The sequence below is a fragment of the Bos javanicus genome, chromosome 9, assembly GCF_032452875.1.
Source record: "Bos javanicus breed banteng chromosome 9, ARS-OSU_banteng_1.0, whole genome shotgun sequence".
Classification (NCBI taxonomy): Eukaryota; Metazoa; Chordata; class Mammalia; order Artiodactyla; family Bovidae; genus Bos; species Bos javanicus.
This window is the reverse complement of record NC_083876.1, coordinates 95,011,795-95,034,181: the sequence shown is the minus strand read 5'-3', so window position 1 is coordinate 95,034,181 and position 22,387 is coordinate 95,011,795. Positions and strand designations below refer to the sequence as shown.

Sequence of the window (22,387 nt, the reverse complement as noted above, 5' to 3'; positions counted from 1 at the left end):
TCGACCCCTGGGTCGGGAAGACCCTCTGGAGGAGGGCATGGCAACCCACTGCAGCCTTCTTGCCTGGAGAATCCCACGGACAGAGGAGCCTGGTGGGCTTCAGTCCATAGCGTCACAGAGAGTCGGGCATGGCTGAGTGACCCAGCACACACAACCATCAGAGCTGTGCGACTCAGGGGCCTGAGAGCAGGGACCCCTCAGAGGCCAGCCAGATCTAAGTCCACTCAGGCCTGGAGGCGGCGGCCCCACCTTCCCAGAGGACGCCCCCAGTACCTTCCAACTGCAAGGCTACTCTCTCTAAGTCTCAGGACACCACGGTCTTCCAATTCCACGCTGATTCAAGCTATTCTTCACTCCATGTACACTTAATAAACTGGGTTTTTTAATAGTTCTTAGAATTGTACACGTCTTCCACCATCCAAAATAACACGATTTCGATGCTGTGATTTATTTCGGTCATTCCACAGAGAATGGGCACTACGCAAACGAGCCATGGAAACGCCGTGCTCGGCCGGTGTACTTACGGTGAAGTTCATTTCCTTGATGGGCCGCTTCAGGTGTTCGAATCCCACAGTCACTGTATACTTAGTGTAATTCAGGTAGCTGAGGTGAGCCACGATGATTTCTGCACATTTCTGCAAATGCACAAGCAAGATCTGTGTCCTTAAAGCACGCAGGACTCACTCTCCCCCAACTGACTTGTGAGGTGACCCATTCCAACCACAGAGGATCAGCACGGAGCATCTCCAGGGAGCTCGCCAGGAGCCCAGGGGAACTCAGATGGCAGCCAAAAGCAGTTCTTAGAAAGAAAGAACCAAATGGACATATTTAGAAACAAATAACGCATGATTTACAATCATTAGACCTCCTCTACTTCACAGGATTCAAAATAGTATGTCACCTTGAGAATAGACTTCTGGTTGCCAACGGGCAGGGGAGGCATGAAAGAGCTGGACTGGGAGTTTGGGATTGGTAGAAGGAATGTTATTTGGATTTCCCTGGTGGCTCAGATGGTAAAGAATCTGCCTACAACACAGGAGATCCAGGTTTGATCCCTGAGTTGGGAAGATTCCCCTGGAGAAGAAAATGGCAACCCACTCCAGTATTGTTGTCTGGAGAATCCCATGGACAGAGGAGCCTGGCGGGGTACAGTCCATGGGGATCACTATTATATACTGGATGGATCAACAACAAAGTCCTGCTGGGTAGCACAGGGAAGTATATTCAGTATTCTATGATAAACCATAACGGAGAAGAATACAAAAAAGAATACACGTATGTATAGCTGAATCACTTTGCTGTACAGCAGAAGTTAACGCAACACTGTAAATCAACTGTACTTTCATAAACTTAAATGATAATATGTCACCTGAATAAAAAGGTGAGTTAATGCAACATGAACTGACATTTTCACAAATACACTAGTGCAGGAGGCACGCCAGCGAGGACACGACTCCTCAGGGCCCTCCACCTGACCTTCCTTCCTCCGTGGCCCGTCTCTGCAGTCGCTGTAGGATGCATGGGGTGGATTAGGCGTTTCCCTTTTCTCCTCTGGCCTGTGGCTCCCACACAGAGCCCCTGTGGTCTCCATGGTGTACCCACGGACAGGCCAAGCCCCAAGTTTCGTCCTTTAGGATCAAGAACAGGCCTTCTCGGGTCTCCCCCGCGGATGTGGACGTGGACTCTGGCCAAGCCAGCCCGGGGCCACGAGGAACATGCAGGCTGCCCGGTGGCACCTGCTGGAGCCACGGCTCCAACTAGGGCTGAGTCACCTGCTGTTGGGCAAGGCTTCCCGAGCCCGGGATGTCCTGAAGACAGCAAGAGGGCAGCTGGCAGGGCGGGGAGCTGCCCTAGGGGACACGAGAGGAGGCCGAGGAGGGGGTGTGCAGCGTCTGCGGGGTGGAGAAGGCGGCTGCTGGGCTGGTGGTCCCCGCGGCCCCCACGCCCGCCGTCCCTCCTGTCCATCCAGCATGGTAGTGGTGGGGGGGGATATCCGGGCTCTCATGCCAGCAGGTACAGCTCCAGCTCTTGCTTCCTCGCCCACCTCAATCCTCACCGCTCTCCACCAACCCCCAGGGAAGGCACAGCCCCCCAACTTTACAGATGAGGAACAGACATTTCAGAAACTGGCCCACTGTCCCTGCTAACACGGGACCACGGAGGAGGAGGAGGGGGCCAGCTCCACGGCCCGGGCCTCCCCAGGGGACCCAGGGCAGGGCCTGGGCTCAGCTGAGCAGCAGACACTGCCTGAGTACATGGGGCAGGGCGCACTGTCAGCTCCGGCTCCGGGGGGCCGGTCTGCTCAGGTGGCGGTTCTGACCCATCTCAGGACCATCCAGCAGACATCAACACAGAAGGGCCAGAGCCAGCGGCCGGCCTTGGACAGGACCACTCCCATCTGAATGCCTTCTCACTGGGAAAGGCTCCCCAGCCTCTCCTGTTACTACCAGGAGGTGTGCGTGGATGTCAAGGGCACAAGCTTCGGAACAAAAGCGCCTGGGCTGAAGGCCTGGCACTGTCGCTCACTCATCATCTGTGTCATCCTGGGCCAGGGTCCCGCCCTCTCTAAGCCTCCGTTCCCCCTTCTACACAAAGGGGCTCTCGCAACAGTTCCTGCCCCCGGAATGGAATGAGACCACATGTGGAAAGCACCGCCATGGGGCCACTTCCTGATACTATAACCAGACTCGATCTCTCCAGGGCTCCCCGTGCTGTCCACGCCCCACCTTGACCTGTTAGGTTCCAACAGAGCCTCCGTACTACGGCAGGACCTGCTTCCCACTCTTTGGGTTTCGCGGAACACGGTGCCCTACAGTGAGGGCTCCTTTCCCGCTGTGGACCCTCCCCTCTGCCAACCCGGGGCCACACGCTGCACCAGGGCGGATGCTCAACAAAGGCGGGCCGCTCCCACGAGGCCTGGCTCCCAGTGCCCCACGTGGGTCGGGACGTGCATCCCACAGCTGGGAACAACCCAAGGCCCAAGCGATCCAGACAGACCACGGACAGCGGCAGACCACCCTCACGTGAGGCAGTGTGGCCATGCCAGACAGGCCGTGACACAGACAGTACAATCAGGCGCCAGGGTGTGTGCTTGTGTGTGTGTACTGTGTGAGTGCACACGTGTGTGTGCATTTCTAAGAATTTATAAGGTCTTGGTGCATGGTTGGGTGGGTCTTCCATGCCATCAGTGGCATTAGCGTCTTTACCTAAGAAAGTAGCTCCACCTGCAGGAATGGGGCAAGACTCCGCCGTGGACCAGTCGCATGGACTCACCTCTGCACACGTGAGCGTCCGCGTCCGGTTGTGAACTTTGTTATGGATGAACTTGGTGGTCCCGTCCTGAGCTACACCATCAACCTTAACAGTCATGGTGAAGGTTGTCTGAATAGATGTTTCTACAGAAGAAGAATCCTGGTGTCAGAGTCCACAAGGGCTGGTCACACCAGCAGATGCGCCCGCCTGCCTGGATGTGTGTCAGCCCAGGGAGGTCCCTCTGCAAGTGGGCAAAGCTGACACCCGCCAGCAGACACCCTCCCTCGAGGGTCTGCCTCTGACCCACCGCCAACCTCCATCTCACAAAAGGCCAAGTTATTTCATGGCTGATAAAGTTATATTTTTTACTTTCCCATATACATTTTAATCTAAGTTCATACCAAGATAAACATAAGTTTCTTATTTTTCTGATTATATAATCTCTTATTTTTCTGATTATATGCTCATTGTTAAAAAAACATCTAGGAACACAAATGCAAAGATATACGTAAAGTATTAAACATATAATCCCACTGCCCGAGAAACTGTGATTTCATGTTTGGGTCCACGATTCCAGACGGCTTTCTAGACACACAAAGGTGTAGTGCTTTCGGGTTTTTAGTGCTTTTCTAAAATGTTACAAAAAGGGGTTGATTTTTTATTCTAAGCATTTTTTCCACTTAATTTACTGCAGTCATTGGGTTATCTTTCCAATTCTTTCAACTGAAGCACCTCTCTGAATCACAGCATGTAGAGAACGAGGTGGCGTATGCTCTTGGTTCTGGGGGAGCTGCCCTGGGTGGACAGAGCGAGGTCATTGCCGACGGTGGATGCTTTGGACAGGATCTCTCGGCCTTTGCACCACAAGTATTTTGAGGCCAGCTAATTCTTCACTGTGGGAGTCTGTCCTGTGGCTGCAGGATGGTGAGCAGCCTCTCTGGTCTCCACCCTCTGCTAGCAGCCCCTGCCCCCAGCTGTGACAGCCGTATTGTCACAGCGTCCCCGGACGCTGCCAAGTGTCCCTAGGGCACCGGGACCTAGTTCTCTCCCGGAAGCCCCTGGAGGAGGCTGCCGCTGGAGCATCACAGCATGCAGGCTTTGAGCCAGGCTGCCCAGCACCCCTGGGTGAGGCCTGGCACCCAGAGCATGACCAGTAGCCCTGAGGGCCTCCTGGCGCTTCCGGAGGGCAGCACTGTCACTTGCCCTGGAGGACATTTAGGTGGCTTCCAACTTGCTGGTATTAGAAAGAGTAATCACCATCATTATAATTCATCTTTGAGCAGTTGCTAGAAGATTTTAAAGCTCTTTGAACCTTAAATCATTCTAAAGTGTCAGGCTTCATACCTTTTGATTGATCCAACTCGACAACACACGTCAGCCACAGCTGCTGATTATATGTAGACAGCGGTTTGGAAAATATTTGAATTGGCTTTAGCTGAGGCAGAAAGAAACAGAAGTCAAGTAATCAGGGTGACTTTTTCAGCTGAGTCTCCAAATGCCTCATCTTAACATACAACATTCAAATTTACAAAAAAGGTTGAAATGTTAGCTTTGGAAACAAAAACATGTAGTTTTCCTTTAGACAATATAAGTGAAATTCTGCCTTCCAGAAAAAGAACGGACTAACTTTCTCCTGCAGTTCACTTCTGATTCTCACCAACATCTAAGCAGGTGGTTTCTACCCCCTACAGCGTTGAGACAATATAACCACTTAAATAACAAGAAAAGGCCTCCTTGGAGGAAAAAAAAAAAAAGATTAAAGTGCATAGGATGATGCAAATAACAAAATAATGAAGGATACCAATGAATATTTTCATATTCACAAGAATCATTTTTTTAGTATCAACATGCCAGGGGTGTCACTGACGTCTGTTATTTTCAGCTTTCATGGTCCTGGGAATAAAAATTAGAGGGGACCATACTGCCAAACAGTGAGAGATTTTACTTTCTTGGGCTGCCAAATCACTGCAGATGGTGACTACAGCCATGAAATTAAAAGACGCTTGCTCCTTGGAAGAAAAGCTATGATAAACCTAGACAGCGTATTAAAATGCAGAGACATCACTTCATCCATAAAGGTCTCCGGAGTCAAAGCTATGGTTTTTCCAGCAGTCATGTATGGATATGAACATTGGACTATAAAGAAGGCTGAGCACCAAAGAATTGATGCTTTTGAACTGTGGTGTTGAAGAAGACTCTTGAGAGTCCCTTGGACTGCAAGATCAGTCAATCCTAAAGAAAATCAACCCTGAATATTCATTGGAAGGACGGATGCTGCTGCTGAAGCTCTAATACTTTGGCTCTTCAGCATAGAGCTGACTCACTGGAAAAGACCTTGATGATGGGAAAGACTAAAGGCAGGAGGAGTAGGGGATAACAGAGGATGAGATGGTTGGATGGCATCACCAACTCAATGGACATGAGTTTGAGCAGGCTCTGGGAGTTGGTGATGGACAGGGAAGCCTGGTGTGCTACAGTCCATGGGGTCGCAGAGTCGGATACGACTGAGCGACTGAACTGAAGGATTTTGAACAAAAAGTATGAAGAAAATTTCAATAAAGATTAAAAAAAAAAAAAAAAAGATTTGCACACGAGAGGAATCAGGATGAACTAACCAGCCATTGGAAATGAACTGCGGCTCCCTAAGAGGTAACACCACCATCCTTTCTCAGCACTGAGGTCACAATTACAGCAGAAAAGGTAATTTTAGCAAATGAGGACCCAGAGGCCAGCAGCTGAAGTGGAGTAAGAAATGTGGGTTGCCTGAGAAGCAAGCTGCAGGGCAAGGGGGAGGTTGATCTTATTGACCCTCTAAGCAGGACCATTTCTTAGTGACTCAGAAATTTACAGGGCCCACCAGCTGCCACTTAGACCCAGTCTTACCTTTTTGCTATTATTTAGTGAAAAGTTAGCTGCAGAAGTCTGGATCACTTTGGGTCCTAAAGCATAACAGAGAAAGAAAAAGCAGGTTATAACTATATTGATAATTTATCTATTGATTTTTTTCCCAAATGCCAAGAATGTCTCATATATTATACAGAGGTAGTCTTTTTCCTGGTCTGTCTTTAGAGGCTTTGTACACACACACACATATACACAAACACACATACATATGTATGTAAAATATATAAACATATGAACACAGACATGCAACATCTACTCTGCTGCACATGATGACCTCCCAACGCAGGCGAACAGAATGTGACAGCACACGACACACACGATTTCCACGGACTGCGTGTGCAATTCCCCTCCCCATCCCCCGCTCTCTGGGAAGGCTCTCTCTGCAGTGTGTGGATTTAAGAAAGCACCAATGACACAGATACCGTCTACACAGTTTGTATAAAGACTTCTGCTAAAAAATTATACACCTTGATCCATTCACCCAATTAATCCAACCTTCCAAAAATATTAAATTGAGGATTTTAAGAAGGCATGATATATACTAATATATTCTCAAGGTTTTTACCGAAATAACAGAGAATCAAGCTTCAAAGGATCTTACGCCGTGATATTTCAGAGCTTTTCGGCCTTAAAAGTCGTCAAAGGAAACCCTGTAAACCTGATTCCACTCAGAACTGGATTGTGCTGTAGCAAACCCCTGGCAGCCTGCTGGTGTTCCGGGCCATCCTGCGGCCACGCCCAGCCTGCTGCCAACCACCCTCTGCTTGGAGCAGGAGATGCCTGAGTTGACTCAACCGGGGCAGGGGCACCCTCTGGGGCATGTCCATGAAGGCTGAGACAGGAAGGAGGTCGGCTCCCACAGACAGGCTCATTTCAAAATGACTCACAATCCGAGTGCACTCCTGCCCCAGGAAGTGAGGCAGTCTGGTCTCTCAGGAAGGGTTAAGAACTGGGAGTCAGGAGGTCTTGACTCGAGTCTCAGCTAAAGGCTCTCTGGATCTCATTCCCTCATCTGCAAAGCTCCATGGCTCCTCAGACGCTCCTAACTCTGAAATCCTGACGGCCTCACTCTAAAAAGTAACTTTCTTTGGCGTTAGTGGTACAGAACCTGCCTGCCAATGCAGGAGACACAAGAGACACAGGTTTGATCCTTGTACTGGGAAGATCTCCTGGAGAAGGAAATGGCAACCCACTCCAGTATTCCTGCCTGGAAAATCCTATGGACAGAGGAGCCTGGTGGATTCTGGCCCATGGGATTGCTAAGCGTCAGACATGACTGAGCAACTGAGCACACATATCAACAGAAAGTCACTGGGAGCAGAGAGCTTGTGATGGCGATTTTGTATTTCCACTCGACTGGGCCCACGGTGCCCAGATACCTGGTGAAACACTACTCTGGGCATGTCTGTGAGGGTGTTTCTGGATGAGACCACCTTCCGAATCAGCAGACCAAGTAAAGCGAGATGCCCTCCCGGTGTGGGTGGGCCTCGTCTGAATCGGTGAAGGCCTGGGCACAGCAAAAGCGGAGTCAGGGAGGATTCGCTCTCTTCTCCTCTGTCCTCAAGCTGGTAACACGAGCCCTCACCCCTCTTCAGACGAGGAACTACGTTGTCGGCTCTCCTGGGCCTCCAGCTTGCTGACTGTGGAAGCTCTCAGCCCCCATAGTCACGAGAGCAGAGGCCTTATGATAAAGTATCCCTCTTTCATCTCCCCCCGCCCTCTGTAGCTCCCACTGATTCAGCTTCTCTGGGGAACCCTGACTCACACAGATTCTGGTACCGAGAGTGGTTCCCTAGGATCAGCGGGGAGAAGGTGAGTCTTCTACGCTGGCTCTGGGGTTTCTGGAATTGATTCTCTAATCTGATTAAAGATGCTAACGACTGTGTGTCCAGTAGTAAAATGAGCACTGATGGTCCAGGAACATATGCAAAATATTTTCATCAGATACTCCTAATCAGCCATTTATTACAAAATACTTTCATTAGATACTCCTAATCAGCCGTTTATTACAAGGAGCAAGGAGTTAAGCGACTCTGTTTAGGGCACTTCAGAACATTCTTGGAAAACTAACAAACATAATGCAGATGGCGGGTTGCTCCTAATGTCACTGGACAAGGTGGTGAGAGACAAGGAGGAGCTCAGGGACTTGAATTCTCAGCTCAAGGGCCACATGCCTGATCTGAAAGCGCCTGTGTGGGCCCTGACGGAGACCCTTATTTCCTACGGCCACAGGGCTGAGACTTCTGATCACACTAGAATCTCATCCTGCAACTGGCTGAATTACAACCCTGCTGAGCAGCCAGCCTCGCAGGAAGCCTCCCTGCTGAAGTGACCACGCTGACCGGGAGTGAACAGGAGCCTGTTCTGGGGACACGCAGGAAGGTCCTGATGAAGCTGGGCATGCTAAATTCCCACAAGTCCTTTCCCAGTGGGATGCTCTCCCCATTCCCCTTGGAAGGGGCCTTCCTGCCTCCTCTTGACGGACCAGCCCTGCCCCACCTAAGCAATCAAGGATGGCTCCTCGGAGGCAGTGGCCATGCAGGACCACACCGTTTCTCCACATGACCCGCCCCCTTCACCTTGAGACCTGTAACTAGACTCGCATCCCAGCAGGCCCCAGAGGGGAGGCACAGGACCCGTGAGGATGCGCACTGCGTGCCTGAAGAACGACCTGAGTTTCCTGATTTATGCAGACAGAAACCCAGGGAACACGGTGTGCGATGACGGTGGAAGGAATGGGAAGCCGTCTCAGGCCCACCGGATGGATACGGGTTCACTAAGCAGAGATTCTGCACTGAAAAGCTGCAGCTCAGGAGTCGGAAAGGGCTCCCAGGGTTTGAGTGGGTGGTTGGCTAAAACAGGGACCCAAAGGTGGTTCTAGTGAGTGAATCAGAAATGCTGCACCTGCCCAGGTTTAGTGTATGGTGGGGGGGGAGCCACAGACTTAGGGAGTGGGATTGCTAGGCTGGATCTGTCATTTAAGACCTAATGGAAGAGTCCAGAAGACATGCCTTTCACCACTGCTGTGAGAAATACATTTGTGAGGGGAGCCCCGAGCATCCTTAAAGGGCGCTGTGATTGTCCTGCTCTGCATAGTTCCCTTACCATGGGAACTATGGCCCCTAAGCTGGGAAACAAGATGCAGGGGCAGGAGGTGGATCCCAGGGGTGGCAGGGGCCACGAGGTGACACCAACTGCCAAAGGCATGGTGGGTGTGCTCACCGTGATGGACAGCAGAGTCATGGCAGTCAGACAATCTGATTCCCACAGACCTATGGCGTTAGCTAACTGATGGTGGTGGTCCCAGACGTGAAATACACAGGAAGCCTAACAAGTCCTTACTTGATCTGCATAAGCAGGAAAGTTCAAGTCAAGCGTACGAAGGTCTAACGTACGTCACAAAAACAGAGAACCATAACCCATCAGTAGTTTCCAAATACGAGCCAGTTTACAGACCCAAAGGCCCTTGAACAAAGGGAAGGTTGGGTCCCCTTAAGAAAGCACCCCAGTACACCGCCAAACACTTGTACCGTCAGTCATCCTCCCAGAGGAACCTCTGGTCTTCTACTAGGACAAGTGCACTGGGGAAAATCAGATCATTAATTTGGGGAACTGCTGGACACTGGCTCTGAACTGATGCTGATTTTAAGAGACTCAAAATTCCGATGTGGTCCACCGGAGTAGGGACTTATGGAGGCCAGGTGATCAATGGGATTTTAGTTCAGGTATGCGTCACAATGGGCCCAGCAGGTCCCCAAACCCTTCCTACGGTTAATTTCCCAGTTCCGGAATCCATCATTTGAATAGATAAACCCAGCAGCTGTCAGAGCCTGCATACTGCCCCCCCGCCCTCCATGGTTACCTCATCCCATGCTCACCGCTCTCACCCCTTCCCCAGAATCTGCTGCACTGGAACCGGTTAAATGGCCCGTCTCCTCCATCAAACAGCATGTTCTGGATTCCCCAACGCCCAGGGCAGGTCCCAGAGCAAAAGAGACTCTTCCAACACACAGAACATGGTCAAGGCCACCCAGCGCTGCCGAGCTGAGCGTAGGCCTTGGCTGCTGTGAAGGGCAAGACCAGGTCACCCCTCTGTGCGTCACCCTCTGTGCGTCACCCTGCCGAGCTGAGCGTAGGCCTTGGCTCCTGTGAAGGGCAAGACCAGGTCACCCCTCTGTGCATCACCCTCCGTAATGGGGTCATCAGGGGCTGAGAGCAAGTGGGGTACAGCTAAGCTGAGTTGAATGGCACTGCGCCAAGGTAACTATAGATGCTAAGAAGGTCAAAACTGCTCCTCACCTCAGGGAACATTCTCAAATTTACTCTGTATACAAAGACATCATCATCCTGATACGAAAACCAGACAAAGATACTATTAAAAAAGAAAATTACAGGCCGGTATGTTTGATGAGTATAGACAGAAAAATTCTCAACAAAATATTAACAAACCAAATCCAATAGCATTAAAAAAAAAAGATACTCCATGACCAACTGGGATTCATCCTAGCGCCACAAGAATGGTTCAACACATGCAATGTGATATACCATATTGATAAAAGATAAAACCCACACGATCATCTCAACAGACGTGGAAAAAGCATTCGATAAAACTCAACCTCTACTCACTCTTATCAAAGTGGGTAAAGAGGGAACCCGCCTCAACATAATAACAGCTATTTATGATAAACCCATAGTCAACACGATACTCAATGGCAAAATGCAGAAAGCCTTCTTGTTAAAATTTGGAACAAGACAAGGATGCCCACACTCACCACGTCTACTCAACAGTGCAAAGTTATCCAAACTGGAAAGGAAGAGGTGAAGCTGTCATTATAGAGAAATGGACAGGAAAAACACAAGTTATCCAAACTGGAAAGGAAGAGGTGAAGCTGTCATTACAGAGAGATGACATAATGTTACATATAGAAACCCCTAAGGGTTTCACATAAAAACTATTAGAACTGATAAATTCAGCAAGGTATCAGGATACAAGATTAACATACAGAAATAAGTTGCATTTATTTACACTAACAATGAAATATTAGAAAGCGAAAGTAAAAAAAAAATCCCTTTTAAAATCATATCAAAAAAATAAAATATTTAGGAATAAATCTGGCCAAGGAAGTAAAAGACTTGTACACTGAAAACTATAAACATTGGTAAAGGAAACTGAAGATGATTTAAAGAAATGGAAAAATATCCAATGGTCGTAGATTGGAAAAATATTGTCAAAATGGCCATACTACTCAAAGCAATCTACTGATTTAATGCTATCCCTATCAAATTACCTGTAACCATTTCCATAGAACTAGCACAAATAATCCTAAAACTTATATAGAACCATAAAAGACCTAGAACTGCCAAAGCAATCCTGAGGAAAAAGAACAAAGCTGGAGGCATAACCCTCCCAGACTTCAGACAATACTATAAAATTAGAGTAATCAAAACAGTGTGGCATTGCACAGAAACAGGGATATGAATCAATGGAGCAGAGTAAAGACCCCCAAATAAACCTGGACACCTGCTGTCAATGACCTCTGACACGGCAGGCAAGCATGAACACACAAAGGACAGTCTCCTCAGCAAGTGGTGCTGGGCAAGTGGACAGTCACATAGAAGTCAGTGAAGCTGGAACACATCCTCACATCGTACACAAAAATAAACTAAAAATGAATTAAAATTTTAAATGTAAGACATGATACCATAAAATTCCTAGAAGAGAATAGGCAAAACATTCTCTGACATAAAGTCATAGCGCTGTTTTCTTAGGTCAGTCTCCCAAGGCAATAGAAATAAAAGCAAAATAAACAAAAGGGATCGAATCAAACTTACAAGGTTTTGCATAACAAAGGAAACTGCAAACAAAATGAAAAGACAACCTATGAGCTGGTAGAAAATATGTGCAAATTATCTGACTGACAAGGTCTTAATTTCCAAAATATACAAGTTCATACAACTCAAAAAAAACCCCAAAAAACAAAAACAACCAATCCAAACAAAAAACGGGCAGAAGATCTAAACAGACATTTCTCCAAAGAAGACATAAGAGGTCTAAGTCGCTCAGTCGTGTCTGACTCTCGGCGATCCCATGGACTGTAGCCCGCCAGGCTCCTCTCTCGGTCCATGGAGTTCTCCAGGCAAGAATACTGGAGTGGGTAGCCGTTCCCATCTCCAGGGGATCTTTCTGACCCAAGGATCAAACCCGGGTCTCCTGCACTGCAGGCAGATTCTTTACCATCTGAGCCACAGGAAAGCCCAAAGAAGACATACAGATGGCCGACAGGCCCAGGAAAAGACGCTCAACATTGCTGATTACTAGACAAATGAAAATCAAAACTATAATGATGTCCCACTTCACACTGGTCAGAATGGCTGGCATTAAAACATCTACAAATAATGCTGGAGAGGGTGTGGTGAAAAGGGAACCCTCCTACACTGTGGATGGGGATGTAAATTCATATGCAGAACAGTACAGAGGTTTCTCAAAAAACTAAAGATAGAGTTTCTATATGACCCAGCGCAATCCCACTCCTGTGCTTATACTGGGACAACACTATAATTCAAAAAGATACACGCACCTCTATTCACAATAGCCAGGCCGGGAAACTACCGAAACGCCCAGCGACAGATGAGTGGACAAAGCTGTAGCACATATGTACAACTGAATACTACTCAGCCATAAAAGGAAAGGAATGATGTGTGCAGCGACATGGATGGACCTACAGATGACCATACTGAGTGAAGTAAATAAGAAAGAGAAACAGAGACCGGATGCTATCCCGTTTATGTGGACTCCAAAATACGACACAGACTCATTTACAAAACAGAAACAGAGTCTCAGATACAGAGAACAGACCTGCAGTTGCTGAGGCGGGGAGGGGAGGCGTGAGAGAGTTGGATTGGAAGTTTGGGGTCAGCAGAGGCAGACTATAACATACAAGATAGACAAACAAGGTCCTGCTATATGCCACGTGGACTATATTCAACGTCTTGTGATAAACCGTTAGGGAGAAGAACATGAAAAAGAATGTTTATATATATGTATGGCTGAATCACTTTCCTGAACAGCAGAAACTCACTCAACTTTATAAATCAATTATACTTCAAAAAAAAAAAACAACTGTTCCTCACCTCTGATCCCAACGAAGACGGTCAAGCCGAAGCAGACGAAGAAGACAACGAACACCAGGACGAAGTGATGCTTGGAGAGCGTGTAGAGCCGCATGGGCGCCAGCCTGCAGGGAGAAGCCTGGGTGAGGGGCGGCAGGCGAGGGCCTCCCCAACCCGGGAGCCCCAAACCAGGCGACCTGGCTCACCAAACTGTCCAGATAACCTCAGTGACCACAGCTGGGCTGGGGGCCATTCGGTGTGTTCTGGGCCCAGCAGGGCATGGGGAGGGTCTCTGCCACCCCGAGCTGCAGGGCCCCCAGGCCAACCCCACCCTCATGGGGGGAGGATGTATCTCAGAGTCCACTTGGTACATGCGGACCAGGTCAGAGATGCAGGAGGCTGACCCTGTCCACTCCCCCACCTCCAGCGGTCAGAGCAGGGCCCAGGCCAGGAGGCCCTAACTCCTTGCATGGGGACTATCATTTGCCAGGGTCAAGCCTGGACCGGGGCAGGGTGGGGGGCTTCCAGGCACGTGTCTACCTCATCTTCTTCCAGCCCCCGGCTTCAGGCTTCCTGTCCAGGGTCCCTCTCAGCCTGAGACCCCTCGCTGGCCCCACCCGTCGGGGTGAAGCTCGGCCTGGCCCTCGCTGTGGGGTCTGGGTTTGAAGCCACTAGGCCAGTCACCTGCAGGCGTCTGATTTACGCCAACAGGAAAGCCGTCCCATCCCGAGGGTCCGTCCTAACACTCATTCCTCTGGCGCCTCTTATTCATCCCTCCTTTCTTCTTCGGTCACAAGCAAAAGGTGGTGTGAAAGGTTATCACGTCTCTTCTAGAACTCCCTACTCAGGGGCGGGCCAATCAGGACGTGGCAGGGACCTTTGACCAGCAGCCCCAGGCAGGCTGGATTGCAGGCTCCGAGGACCCTGACCCAAAGGGGAGGCTGCCCCCTACCCCAGACCCTGAAGCCCGGAGAGATCAGAGCCTCTGGGGTTTTCCGCTTTGCTTTGCTTCCCTTGTTCTTTTTATGACCCAACGTTTCCTGGCCTGAGGAGCTGAGGAAGCAGGAAGGAGTTTCTCACGCCTTCGGAGCAGGCAGGGGATGACACAACCCCCTGGAGGAGGAGACTAAGGCTCTGAACCGGGAAAGGAGGGAAGATTGTTTGCTCTTTATCAAGTTCACAGCTGTGAGCACACACACACGCACCCTCTCCCTTGCAGACCTAAGGCCACAGCTGGCCAGGAACCCAGATGGGCGGCCTCCCAGAGCAAAGGGGCCCCGAGTCCTCTGACGTAGCGCTCTCCTGTGGGGCCTGCCAGGCCCGAGTGAGTGAACTTTCAGATTGGGCGGCCGGCAAAGAAATGAAGAAACAGGTGTCTTCCGATCTGGGACTTGGCTGTGAAGGTGGAACCACAAACAACCCCGGTGGGTGTGGGAAGTGAGAGCTCGTGAATTAAGTGGCCTGATCCCAATTCAACTTTGGGATCCTAAGGATCGTAAGAAGCCTGAAAGCCTTACACTATTAGAGCCAGACGCGAGCTCAGCAAGGAAGTCCTTGGATTTGCAGGTGGGGAAACCGGCAGATGGCCGATTCTTGTCCGAGATGCCACAGCTCTGCCCTCGGCAGTCCTGACGGTCTCCTGGGTCACACCCACACACCCACACCCCACCCCCGTGAGAGGCCTCAGTGCACCCTGCAGAGGGAGGACTTGATCACCGGTGCACGCGGCATCTCCACACTCATGCGTGCTCAGTCACTCAGTCATGTCCGACTCCTTGCGGCCCCATGGACTGCAGCCCCCCAGTCTCCTCTGTCCATGGAATTCTCCAGGGAAGAATACTGGAGGGAATTGCCACGCCCTCCTCCAGGGGATCTTCCCGACCCAGGGATCAAACTCGCATCTCTTTTATCTCCTGCATTGGTAGGCGGATTCTTTACCATTAGCGCCACCTGGGAAGCCCTCCAGGCTCATAACAGCACACAAAGCTACATGGACTGGATGCTGGGGAATGTGCAGACATGTTCAGACGTCAAGGCCACCGCCCCAGTGAGGACCGGAGCTCTGACAAACATGCTGGACGAGGACACGCAGGGGAGCCTGGCGGAGGGTGTGCAGAAACACCCGCAGTCTTCACCACTCTTCCGTATGCCTGAAGTTGTTTTAAAGAATTACACCAAGTCACCCACGGCGTGCACACCCCCCTCGCCCCCGCCCGCTGCCCTCAGGGACTCTGAGGGCACCAAGGGCCTTCCAATGGCTCAGAATAGATGACCTCTAAGCAGAGGACAGAATAAGAATAGTTATATTTAATGCTTGAATTTAAAAACATATCATCAATAAGACGCATTATCAGTGATTTACTATAAAAGCACAGTTCCTCTGCAGGTGAGAAGGCTGGAGTTCCTGCAGTACACAGACCACTCTAGGTTTGCTTCCAATTTTCTCCTCGGGGGCTCAGTAAAAACCTGCCATTTCCCTTTCCACTTCAATCCAATTTATTAGCTATTTTCCCAGCTCGGCAACCAAGTCTCACCCAACTGGACAGAAGAAAAAGACGTGGAGGAGGCAAAATAAACCCCCAGGGTGAGCGAATGGCATCGCACAGCCAGCCCAGCTAGCCTGGGTTTGCAGGGAATGGGCTGGGCCCCGGGCCTCCTGTCTCCCTGCTCCCCACTTCCCGAGTGGCAGGACCCCACCTCACGCAGGAGGGATGTGGCGGCCCGTGTCCTGGGCCAGGGGATACCGCCCAGACCACAGACAGACTGATGACGTGCCCCCCTCCACCGGCCTGCTTGCCACGAGTCCCTGAACGCTTTCAAACAGCGCACCCAGAGCTTTCAAGCTGGCACTGCTGGCCCGCACTTCTGACCCCAGTCCAGAGAACTCCCAAGACGCCACCACAGACGGGAAAAACACAGGGCGAGGAGTCACGGGACTGCACAGGCCACCGCCCCCTGAAGCCACCCAGCATCTCGGGCTCTGTGCCTCCTGGCATCCTTTCCTGATCGGGCACCCAGGGGTCCCTCTGCCCAGTCCACCTCCTTGCTGAACTGCCCACACATCCCCGCAGTCAAGCTAAAGCCTAAACCTGCCCATACCCGGGCACGAACCCGTGAGCAGACGGCCTGCAGCCCTGTGACCAGGCCACCAGCAAGCGGGTCTCTGCTCAGAGGCCAGAAAGCGGTGGAGAAAAAAAGAAAACGGACAGGGCCTCAGACCCTCCTCCTCCACGGCCGCCCACCCTCTTCTGGAAACTCTCCAGTCCGGATTCAGGACCCCACGCTGCGGACCCGCGGGCGCCCACCATGCATCTCCTGATTTGTCTCTAACACTCCTCCTGCCCCCGGGACGGTCCCCAACTTCCTGCCTGCCCCGGACCGCACCCAGAAACTGTGGCTCCCAAAACATCTTGGAAGTCCTACATCATTTCACGGTCAAGAGGTTTGAAACTGAACCCATGAAAAAAAAAACAAAATAGCATCAAGGAAACCTCGGCTTCTACTGCCCGTTTCCTGCCTCCCACCTTTCTCCACCCCGACGTCCGAGAGCCCTGGGGTCACTCGCCGCCCGTCTCTCATGTATCCCGCACCGCCGGCCCGGAAGAGGTTCATCCTGCACCGCCGGCCAGGAAGAGGTTCCTGCCGCACCGCCGGCCTGGAACAGGTGTCGCCTCGCTTCCTCCTCATCTCTGCTCCCCACACACCAGCCTCGCAGTCCAGGCCCTGGTCCCCTCCCACATGAGCCCTGCAACAGTCTTCCAGGTGCATCTTCCTCTGCGGGTATCACAGCACCGTTAACATGCTACCCCGGCACAGAAGGCCTCCGTGGCTCCCACAGCCAACTCGACTCAGTTTAAACTCCTTGCTGTGGCTTTCGAGGGTCCCCCAAATCCTTCCCTAAATTCCTACCACCCCGCATGTATCCTACAAGAAGAACTACCTCCCTGAGTCATCATAGCTGCTTTCTGAGGTAGGGACTATTAACGGTCCCATTTCACAGATGAGAACACTCAGGCTGAGGCAGGTGACTTGTCCTGGATCTCAACGCAGAAAAAGTTAAAGTCGCTCAGTCGTGTCCGACTCTGCGACCCATGGACAGTACAGCCCACGGAATTCTCCAGGCCAGAATACTGGAGTGGGTAGCCTTTCCTGTCTCCAGGGGATCTTCCCACCCCAGGGATCTAACCCAGGTCTCCTGCATTGCAGGTGGATTCTTAACTGAGCAGAGGCAGAGTTCAAACACAAGCGTCAGACTCCAGGATTTAGGCCTTAAGTTCTATAAAGCTTCCCAACGAGGTTGAGCCAGCCGCCAGACAAACCCATCCATGTACTGCTCTCCCGATCTGAAACGCTCTTTTCTCCCTGCTACCCGAATCTGACCCAGCATTCACGGCTCACCTCTGTGTCCCACCTTCTCCATGAAGCTTTCTCCTGCTTCTCCATCGCTTGCACTGGCTGCCCAGGCTATTAAACCACTACAGCACGTGTGGTCAGCACTACCGAGCTGAGAGCTTGAAAATAAAGCATCAATTAACTGCACAGACCCCAGAAAGACACACGGTACGCACTCAGAAAACATCTGTTCAACTCAACTTTTATTAGTTTTCTCCAGAGTGTTCATGCGGTTCCCTCCAGTTGGTGGTGAGAGGCTCGGGAGCAGGGAACCGACCGGCTCCTGTTTCCCCATGAACCCTGGCCGGGTCAAGCGCAGCCACAGATGAAGTCTTCTACCTCGATAAGCAGGGCAGGAAGACTTCCTACAAAACCCTGCTGGCTCACAACCATGTCTCTCTTCTTCTCTTGAGGGGACCCATACCTCAGTCTTCCTCTCTGGGTCCGTATATCTTTACACACTAAGGCATCTAACGCGCACACACACTCTCAAAAATCCTGGCTTCTAAGGAGCCACTCCAACCTTGTAAGACCTTTCCAGTGTGATGGAAAAGACTGTCACTTGGACTCTCTGGGTCCCTTCTAAATTAAACCTGTTTCACGGGTGATTTACGATATCACAGATATACTTCCTAGAGAACCTACAAACCCCTTTCTTAGAAAGCCAACACCCAAAATTGCAGCTTTAATCCCAATTAGCGAGCCCTGCCTCCCCTCCACCATGCGCATTCATCACGTTTCCCAGGGATGCTTCCAAGGAAGAGGTGTTTGTGGAGACATCCATTCCCAGGAGGAAAAAATGGCGGGACACCCGTCCTGCAGGGCTCTCCCGGGAGAGCACCCTCTTCACCTGACTGGGGCCCCTCGAGGCTGCTCCTGCCCATCCGCTCAGCTCTCACTCCCCAGGCAGGGCAGCCTGCTTCAGGGGCGAGCGCACGCACGGTCCTGCCTCAGCCCGGCTGGACCTGGCCTGGCGTGGGCGGAACGTCTCCACGCCGACGTCGGGTGGGCGCCTCGGGGGTGCACCGCTGAGAGCCGGACCCCTGGCCTCCCACGGAGGCCCTGCAGTCTTCCCGCCTCGGGAATGGGCAGCTCCAACCGGGCTGCTGAGGCCAGAAACCTCTGGAGTCTTTTCCTCGCTCCCCACCGTCCACAAAACCCTCAAGATACACGAGACTCGGCCCTTCTCACTGTGCAGGCGGAGCCTCTGCCGGCTTCCCCAGGACGGCGCGGCCCCTGTCATCCTGCGAACCCCCCTCAGCTCCTACCGCCCCCTTCCCAGAGCTCTGCTTCCCCCATCCGCTCCCGTGGAAGCCAGACCTCCAGCGACTCCCGTGTCACTCACGGTGACAGCCAAGCACCTCAGGACTCTCGCGGGGCAAGCGTGTTACACGCCTGGGGGCGTGTCCGCTGGGACACGCGGCCGCGGAAGGGATCTTCAGGGTGGGGCGGAAGCACTACCCGCTGACTTTCCAGGAGCATCCTCTGCCCGCCTCCCACCCTGCTCCTCTGACGGTGAAACCAGCCCCCCGACAACAGAGGCTGAAAATGCTGGACTCTCCCCTTCCCAGCCTGCTTCTCTGCTGGCCTGGAGCCTGAGGAAAACCAGCCGGTCGCTGTCTGCCTTCAGTGCCCGTGACTGAGGGGAGGCACTGCCTGTCACCACGCCACATGTCAGAGGGTGGCTGCCGCCCACAGATTAGGATGCGGGAACAGAAATATGGAGACACACCCCGCCGCCCGGGTCCCCAGAACCATCAGATTAACCCTGGATGTTCCCGCCTCAAATTCCAGACCCACCCCGCCCCCCGCCCCCCACCCCCCCGGCCCGGTGTGTCAGCCACTTTTCATGAGGTTTTCTATCCGAATCGAAAGCTTCCTGCTGATACCCAAGCCCTAAAAACAAACTGAAACGAAAAGCAAAACTTCAAGGCAGTCATGGAGACGTGGAAACCTCCTAGTTCAAGGCACCTGGGCGGCCCTTTCTGACCATGAGACAGTCCCCAGCCGTCCCTGGTGCTGAGGCACTGCCGTCGAGGCCACCATCTGGCCCCTCCCTCCACCCTCCCGGACCGGACCCACCAAGGTCCTGGCTCCCAGGAGGCACCCACCAACTGGCTGCCCTGAGGAAGCAGCCGTCTCCCCCTGCAGGACAGGGAGGGGGCGCACACGCCTGTCCCCGGATTTCCCCGTGGGTGACAACTGTCTGCAGCGCCCCCAAAACCCCCCCTGTGCTGTGCCTCACAAACGCCAGGTGTTTCCCTGGTTTCCCCCAGGTTCTCATTATTTTCCCTGCTACGTTAATTGTCAACGTGTAACTTCTTTCTCTAATGCGTTGGTGGCTCTGACCTTTGCCCTCGGTGTCAGTGAGCTGGCCAAGGCGGTTCCCAGCAAAAGCCTGCCCTGGGGCACCCTCAGCCAGGGGACAAGCCCGGATCCCGTCAGGGCCGCCGGGCACTCCGGAGCAGCCTACGGCCAACGCTCCTTTGCCCGCTAAGCACTTCTCCTTCCCACACAGGCCTCATAAGAGTTAATAAAACAGCATTAGAAAGAAACCTCGGGGGAGGTGAGCACTCAATGAGCCTCTTTTATTGGCTGGAGCAGAAGGGCCAGGCGGTGGACAACACCTGAGCGAGCAGAGAACACGCTTCAGGGTGCGTCTCTCAGTGAGGCGGAGAGAGGGGTGGGGGGCAGGGAGCACCACGGCTTCTGCGGTGACAAGAGCCCACCGGGGGTGACCAGCACACAGCCGGGAGAAACAGCCACAGGAGCTGCAGGGGCTCAGAGTCACATTTTCTCCACATGAGAGCCAAAGCCAGCCCTGATGTATAGTCAGCCTGCAGACTTCTGTCCCAGAAGATGCCATCACGGATCCTGTCCAGCTCTGACGCATCCCCGTGACACCAAAGAATTACCTGTCTTTGCTCGGCTCATCGAGTCATGGTACAGCGGATAAATAAAGACTAAAGCCGCTTCAGGATTACAAACGCTGCTATTTGCTCACCGTATACCCAGGTTTCCCACTGTAGAATTAGAAATGTAGAATCTGGGCGGTGGAAAGGGATGGTCCATCTCTTGGGTAGTTCTCACGTTTCAGTTAAGATTTCATTTTTCTCACAATCTGTATCAAAAAGTGGTCTCATCTCCCAGGGCCCAAAGGGCCGGCCTGGTGCCTGTCAAGCTGGGTTCAAATTCTGGCTTCCCCACTTCCTAGGCAGACGCTGGGTGGGCAACCAGGCAACTTCTCGGGGCGTCAGTGTCCTCGTCCAAAAATCAGAGGTGGGCAGAATAATACCCACAGGGAGGGAGACAAAAATGGAACTCTCAGAAGAGTGTGGTAAGCACAGAGGAAGGACTCAACCGAGTTAGTTACGAATAGGAATGGTTGTGCTTGTGCCCTACCCTCTACTTTTTCTTAAAAAAAGAAACACAAAACAAAAAAACTGTTTTCATCCTCCCGATGCCCCTGAAGATCCACTGTGTAATATCGCCCCTTCTCTGGATCAGAGAGCCCACCCAACTGCAGGAAACACATCAGGTATGTTCCCTAAGCACCTACCTGGGACCCAGTCAGGTCTCCCTGTGAGGCAGGTATCATCAGCCCAATTTATAGATGGGAGAGCAGAGGCTGATATACCCGCCAAAGTCCCAGTCAGCAGGACACGAGGTGGGATTTGAACCTACAAGGTTAGAAGTGGAAAGGAGACCCACCACTCTATGGTAGCCTCACCAAACTCCCCATTTTAAATGACCCACCATTTAATGGGGTTTGAGAAGGAGAATAAGAATTCTGAAATTTCTTTTTAAAAAACATTTTTATTTATTTGGCTGTGCGAGATCTTAGTTACTGCACTCGAACTCTGAGTCACAGCATGTAGAATCTAGTTCCCTGACCGAGGCCCCCTGCACTGGGAGAACAGAGTCCCAGTCACCGGACCACCAGGGAAGTCCCAAGAATTCTGAAATTTCAATCAACCAACTTGAATATATCACAAAAAAATTATCCTTATTCCAAAAGGCCATTGGGCAGATATTCAAGGCCCAACAATCTCAAAACGTATTCTGACGAACAATGTTCCAAGCTGCTCAGGGAGCCACGAATTCACATGTTATCCTTGCTTGCCAGGCCACACCCCCAGGGACACAGACCCAGGAGCGTGTTGGTCAGGTCATCGAATACCCTTTCCATGGCAAACTGAGCAAGGAAGCAGGCCCCGTGCTAGGCAGCCCCCAGCCCAGAGGTTAAGAACTGCAGGCTCTGGAGGCCAGCGGCCCGGGCTGGAAGGCCCTTGCCCCAGTGACCAGCAGGGTGATTTGAGGTGAACCACTTCACCTTCTGGAGCCCCTAATTCCTGAACTGTAAAATTCAGGAAACTGAGGGACCCTGCTACCATGGGCTGCTGTGATAACGAGGTGAGTTACGAGGGGGAACTTTGCGAATGCTCGGTCAGGGCCAGCTGTGACTGAAGCCGGGTGCATGAGCCCCAAGACCGTGGGCCCTGGGCCCACTCCCGGGCTTCTGTCCTCCGTGGCCTGGAGAAACTCGCCTGGACTTCCCTGCGCCTCAGTGTCCCCATCTGGAAAACTGGGATAAGAGAAACCTCTCGACAGGAAGGGAGGCGATGAGGGTTACGTGGAATGACAAATATGAAGCGCCACACGAGCACCTGACCCACAGTAAACGCCTGTCATCTCTCGTTAGTCCAGAGACGCTTCCGGTTCAGAAAGG

General features: G+C 52.0%; 1 protein-coding gene across 1 annotated transcript in view; it reads right to left on the bottom strand.

Annotated features, from left to right (window-relative positions):
- Positions 1-22,387, bottom strand: part of TMEM181 (transmembrane protein 181) — a 63,368-nt gene that overhangs the window by 19,663 nt on the left and 21,318 nt on the right. Inside the window, exons 2-6 of the mRNA XM_061428433.1 lie at positions 13,288-13,391; positions 6,136-6,191; positions 4,597-4,687; positions 3,274-3,395; positions 525-635 (exon numbers count right to left, since the gene is read on the bottom strand). Coding sequence (XP_061284417.1) covers positions 525-635; positions 3,274-3,395; positions 4,597-4,687; positions 6,136-6,191; positions 13,288-13,391 — 484 coding nt within the window. The remainder of the gene's footprint in view (positions 1-524; positions 636-3,273; positions 3,396-4,596; positions 4,688-6,135; positions 6,192-13,287; positions 13,392-22,387) is intronic.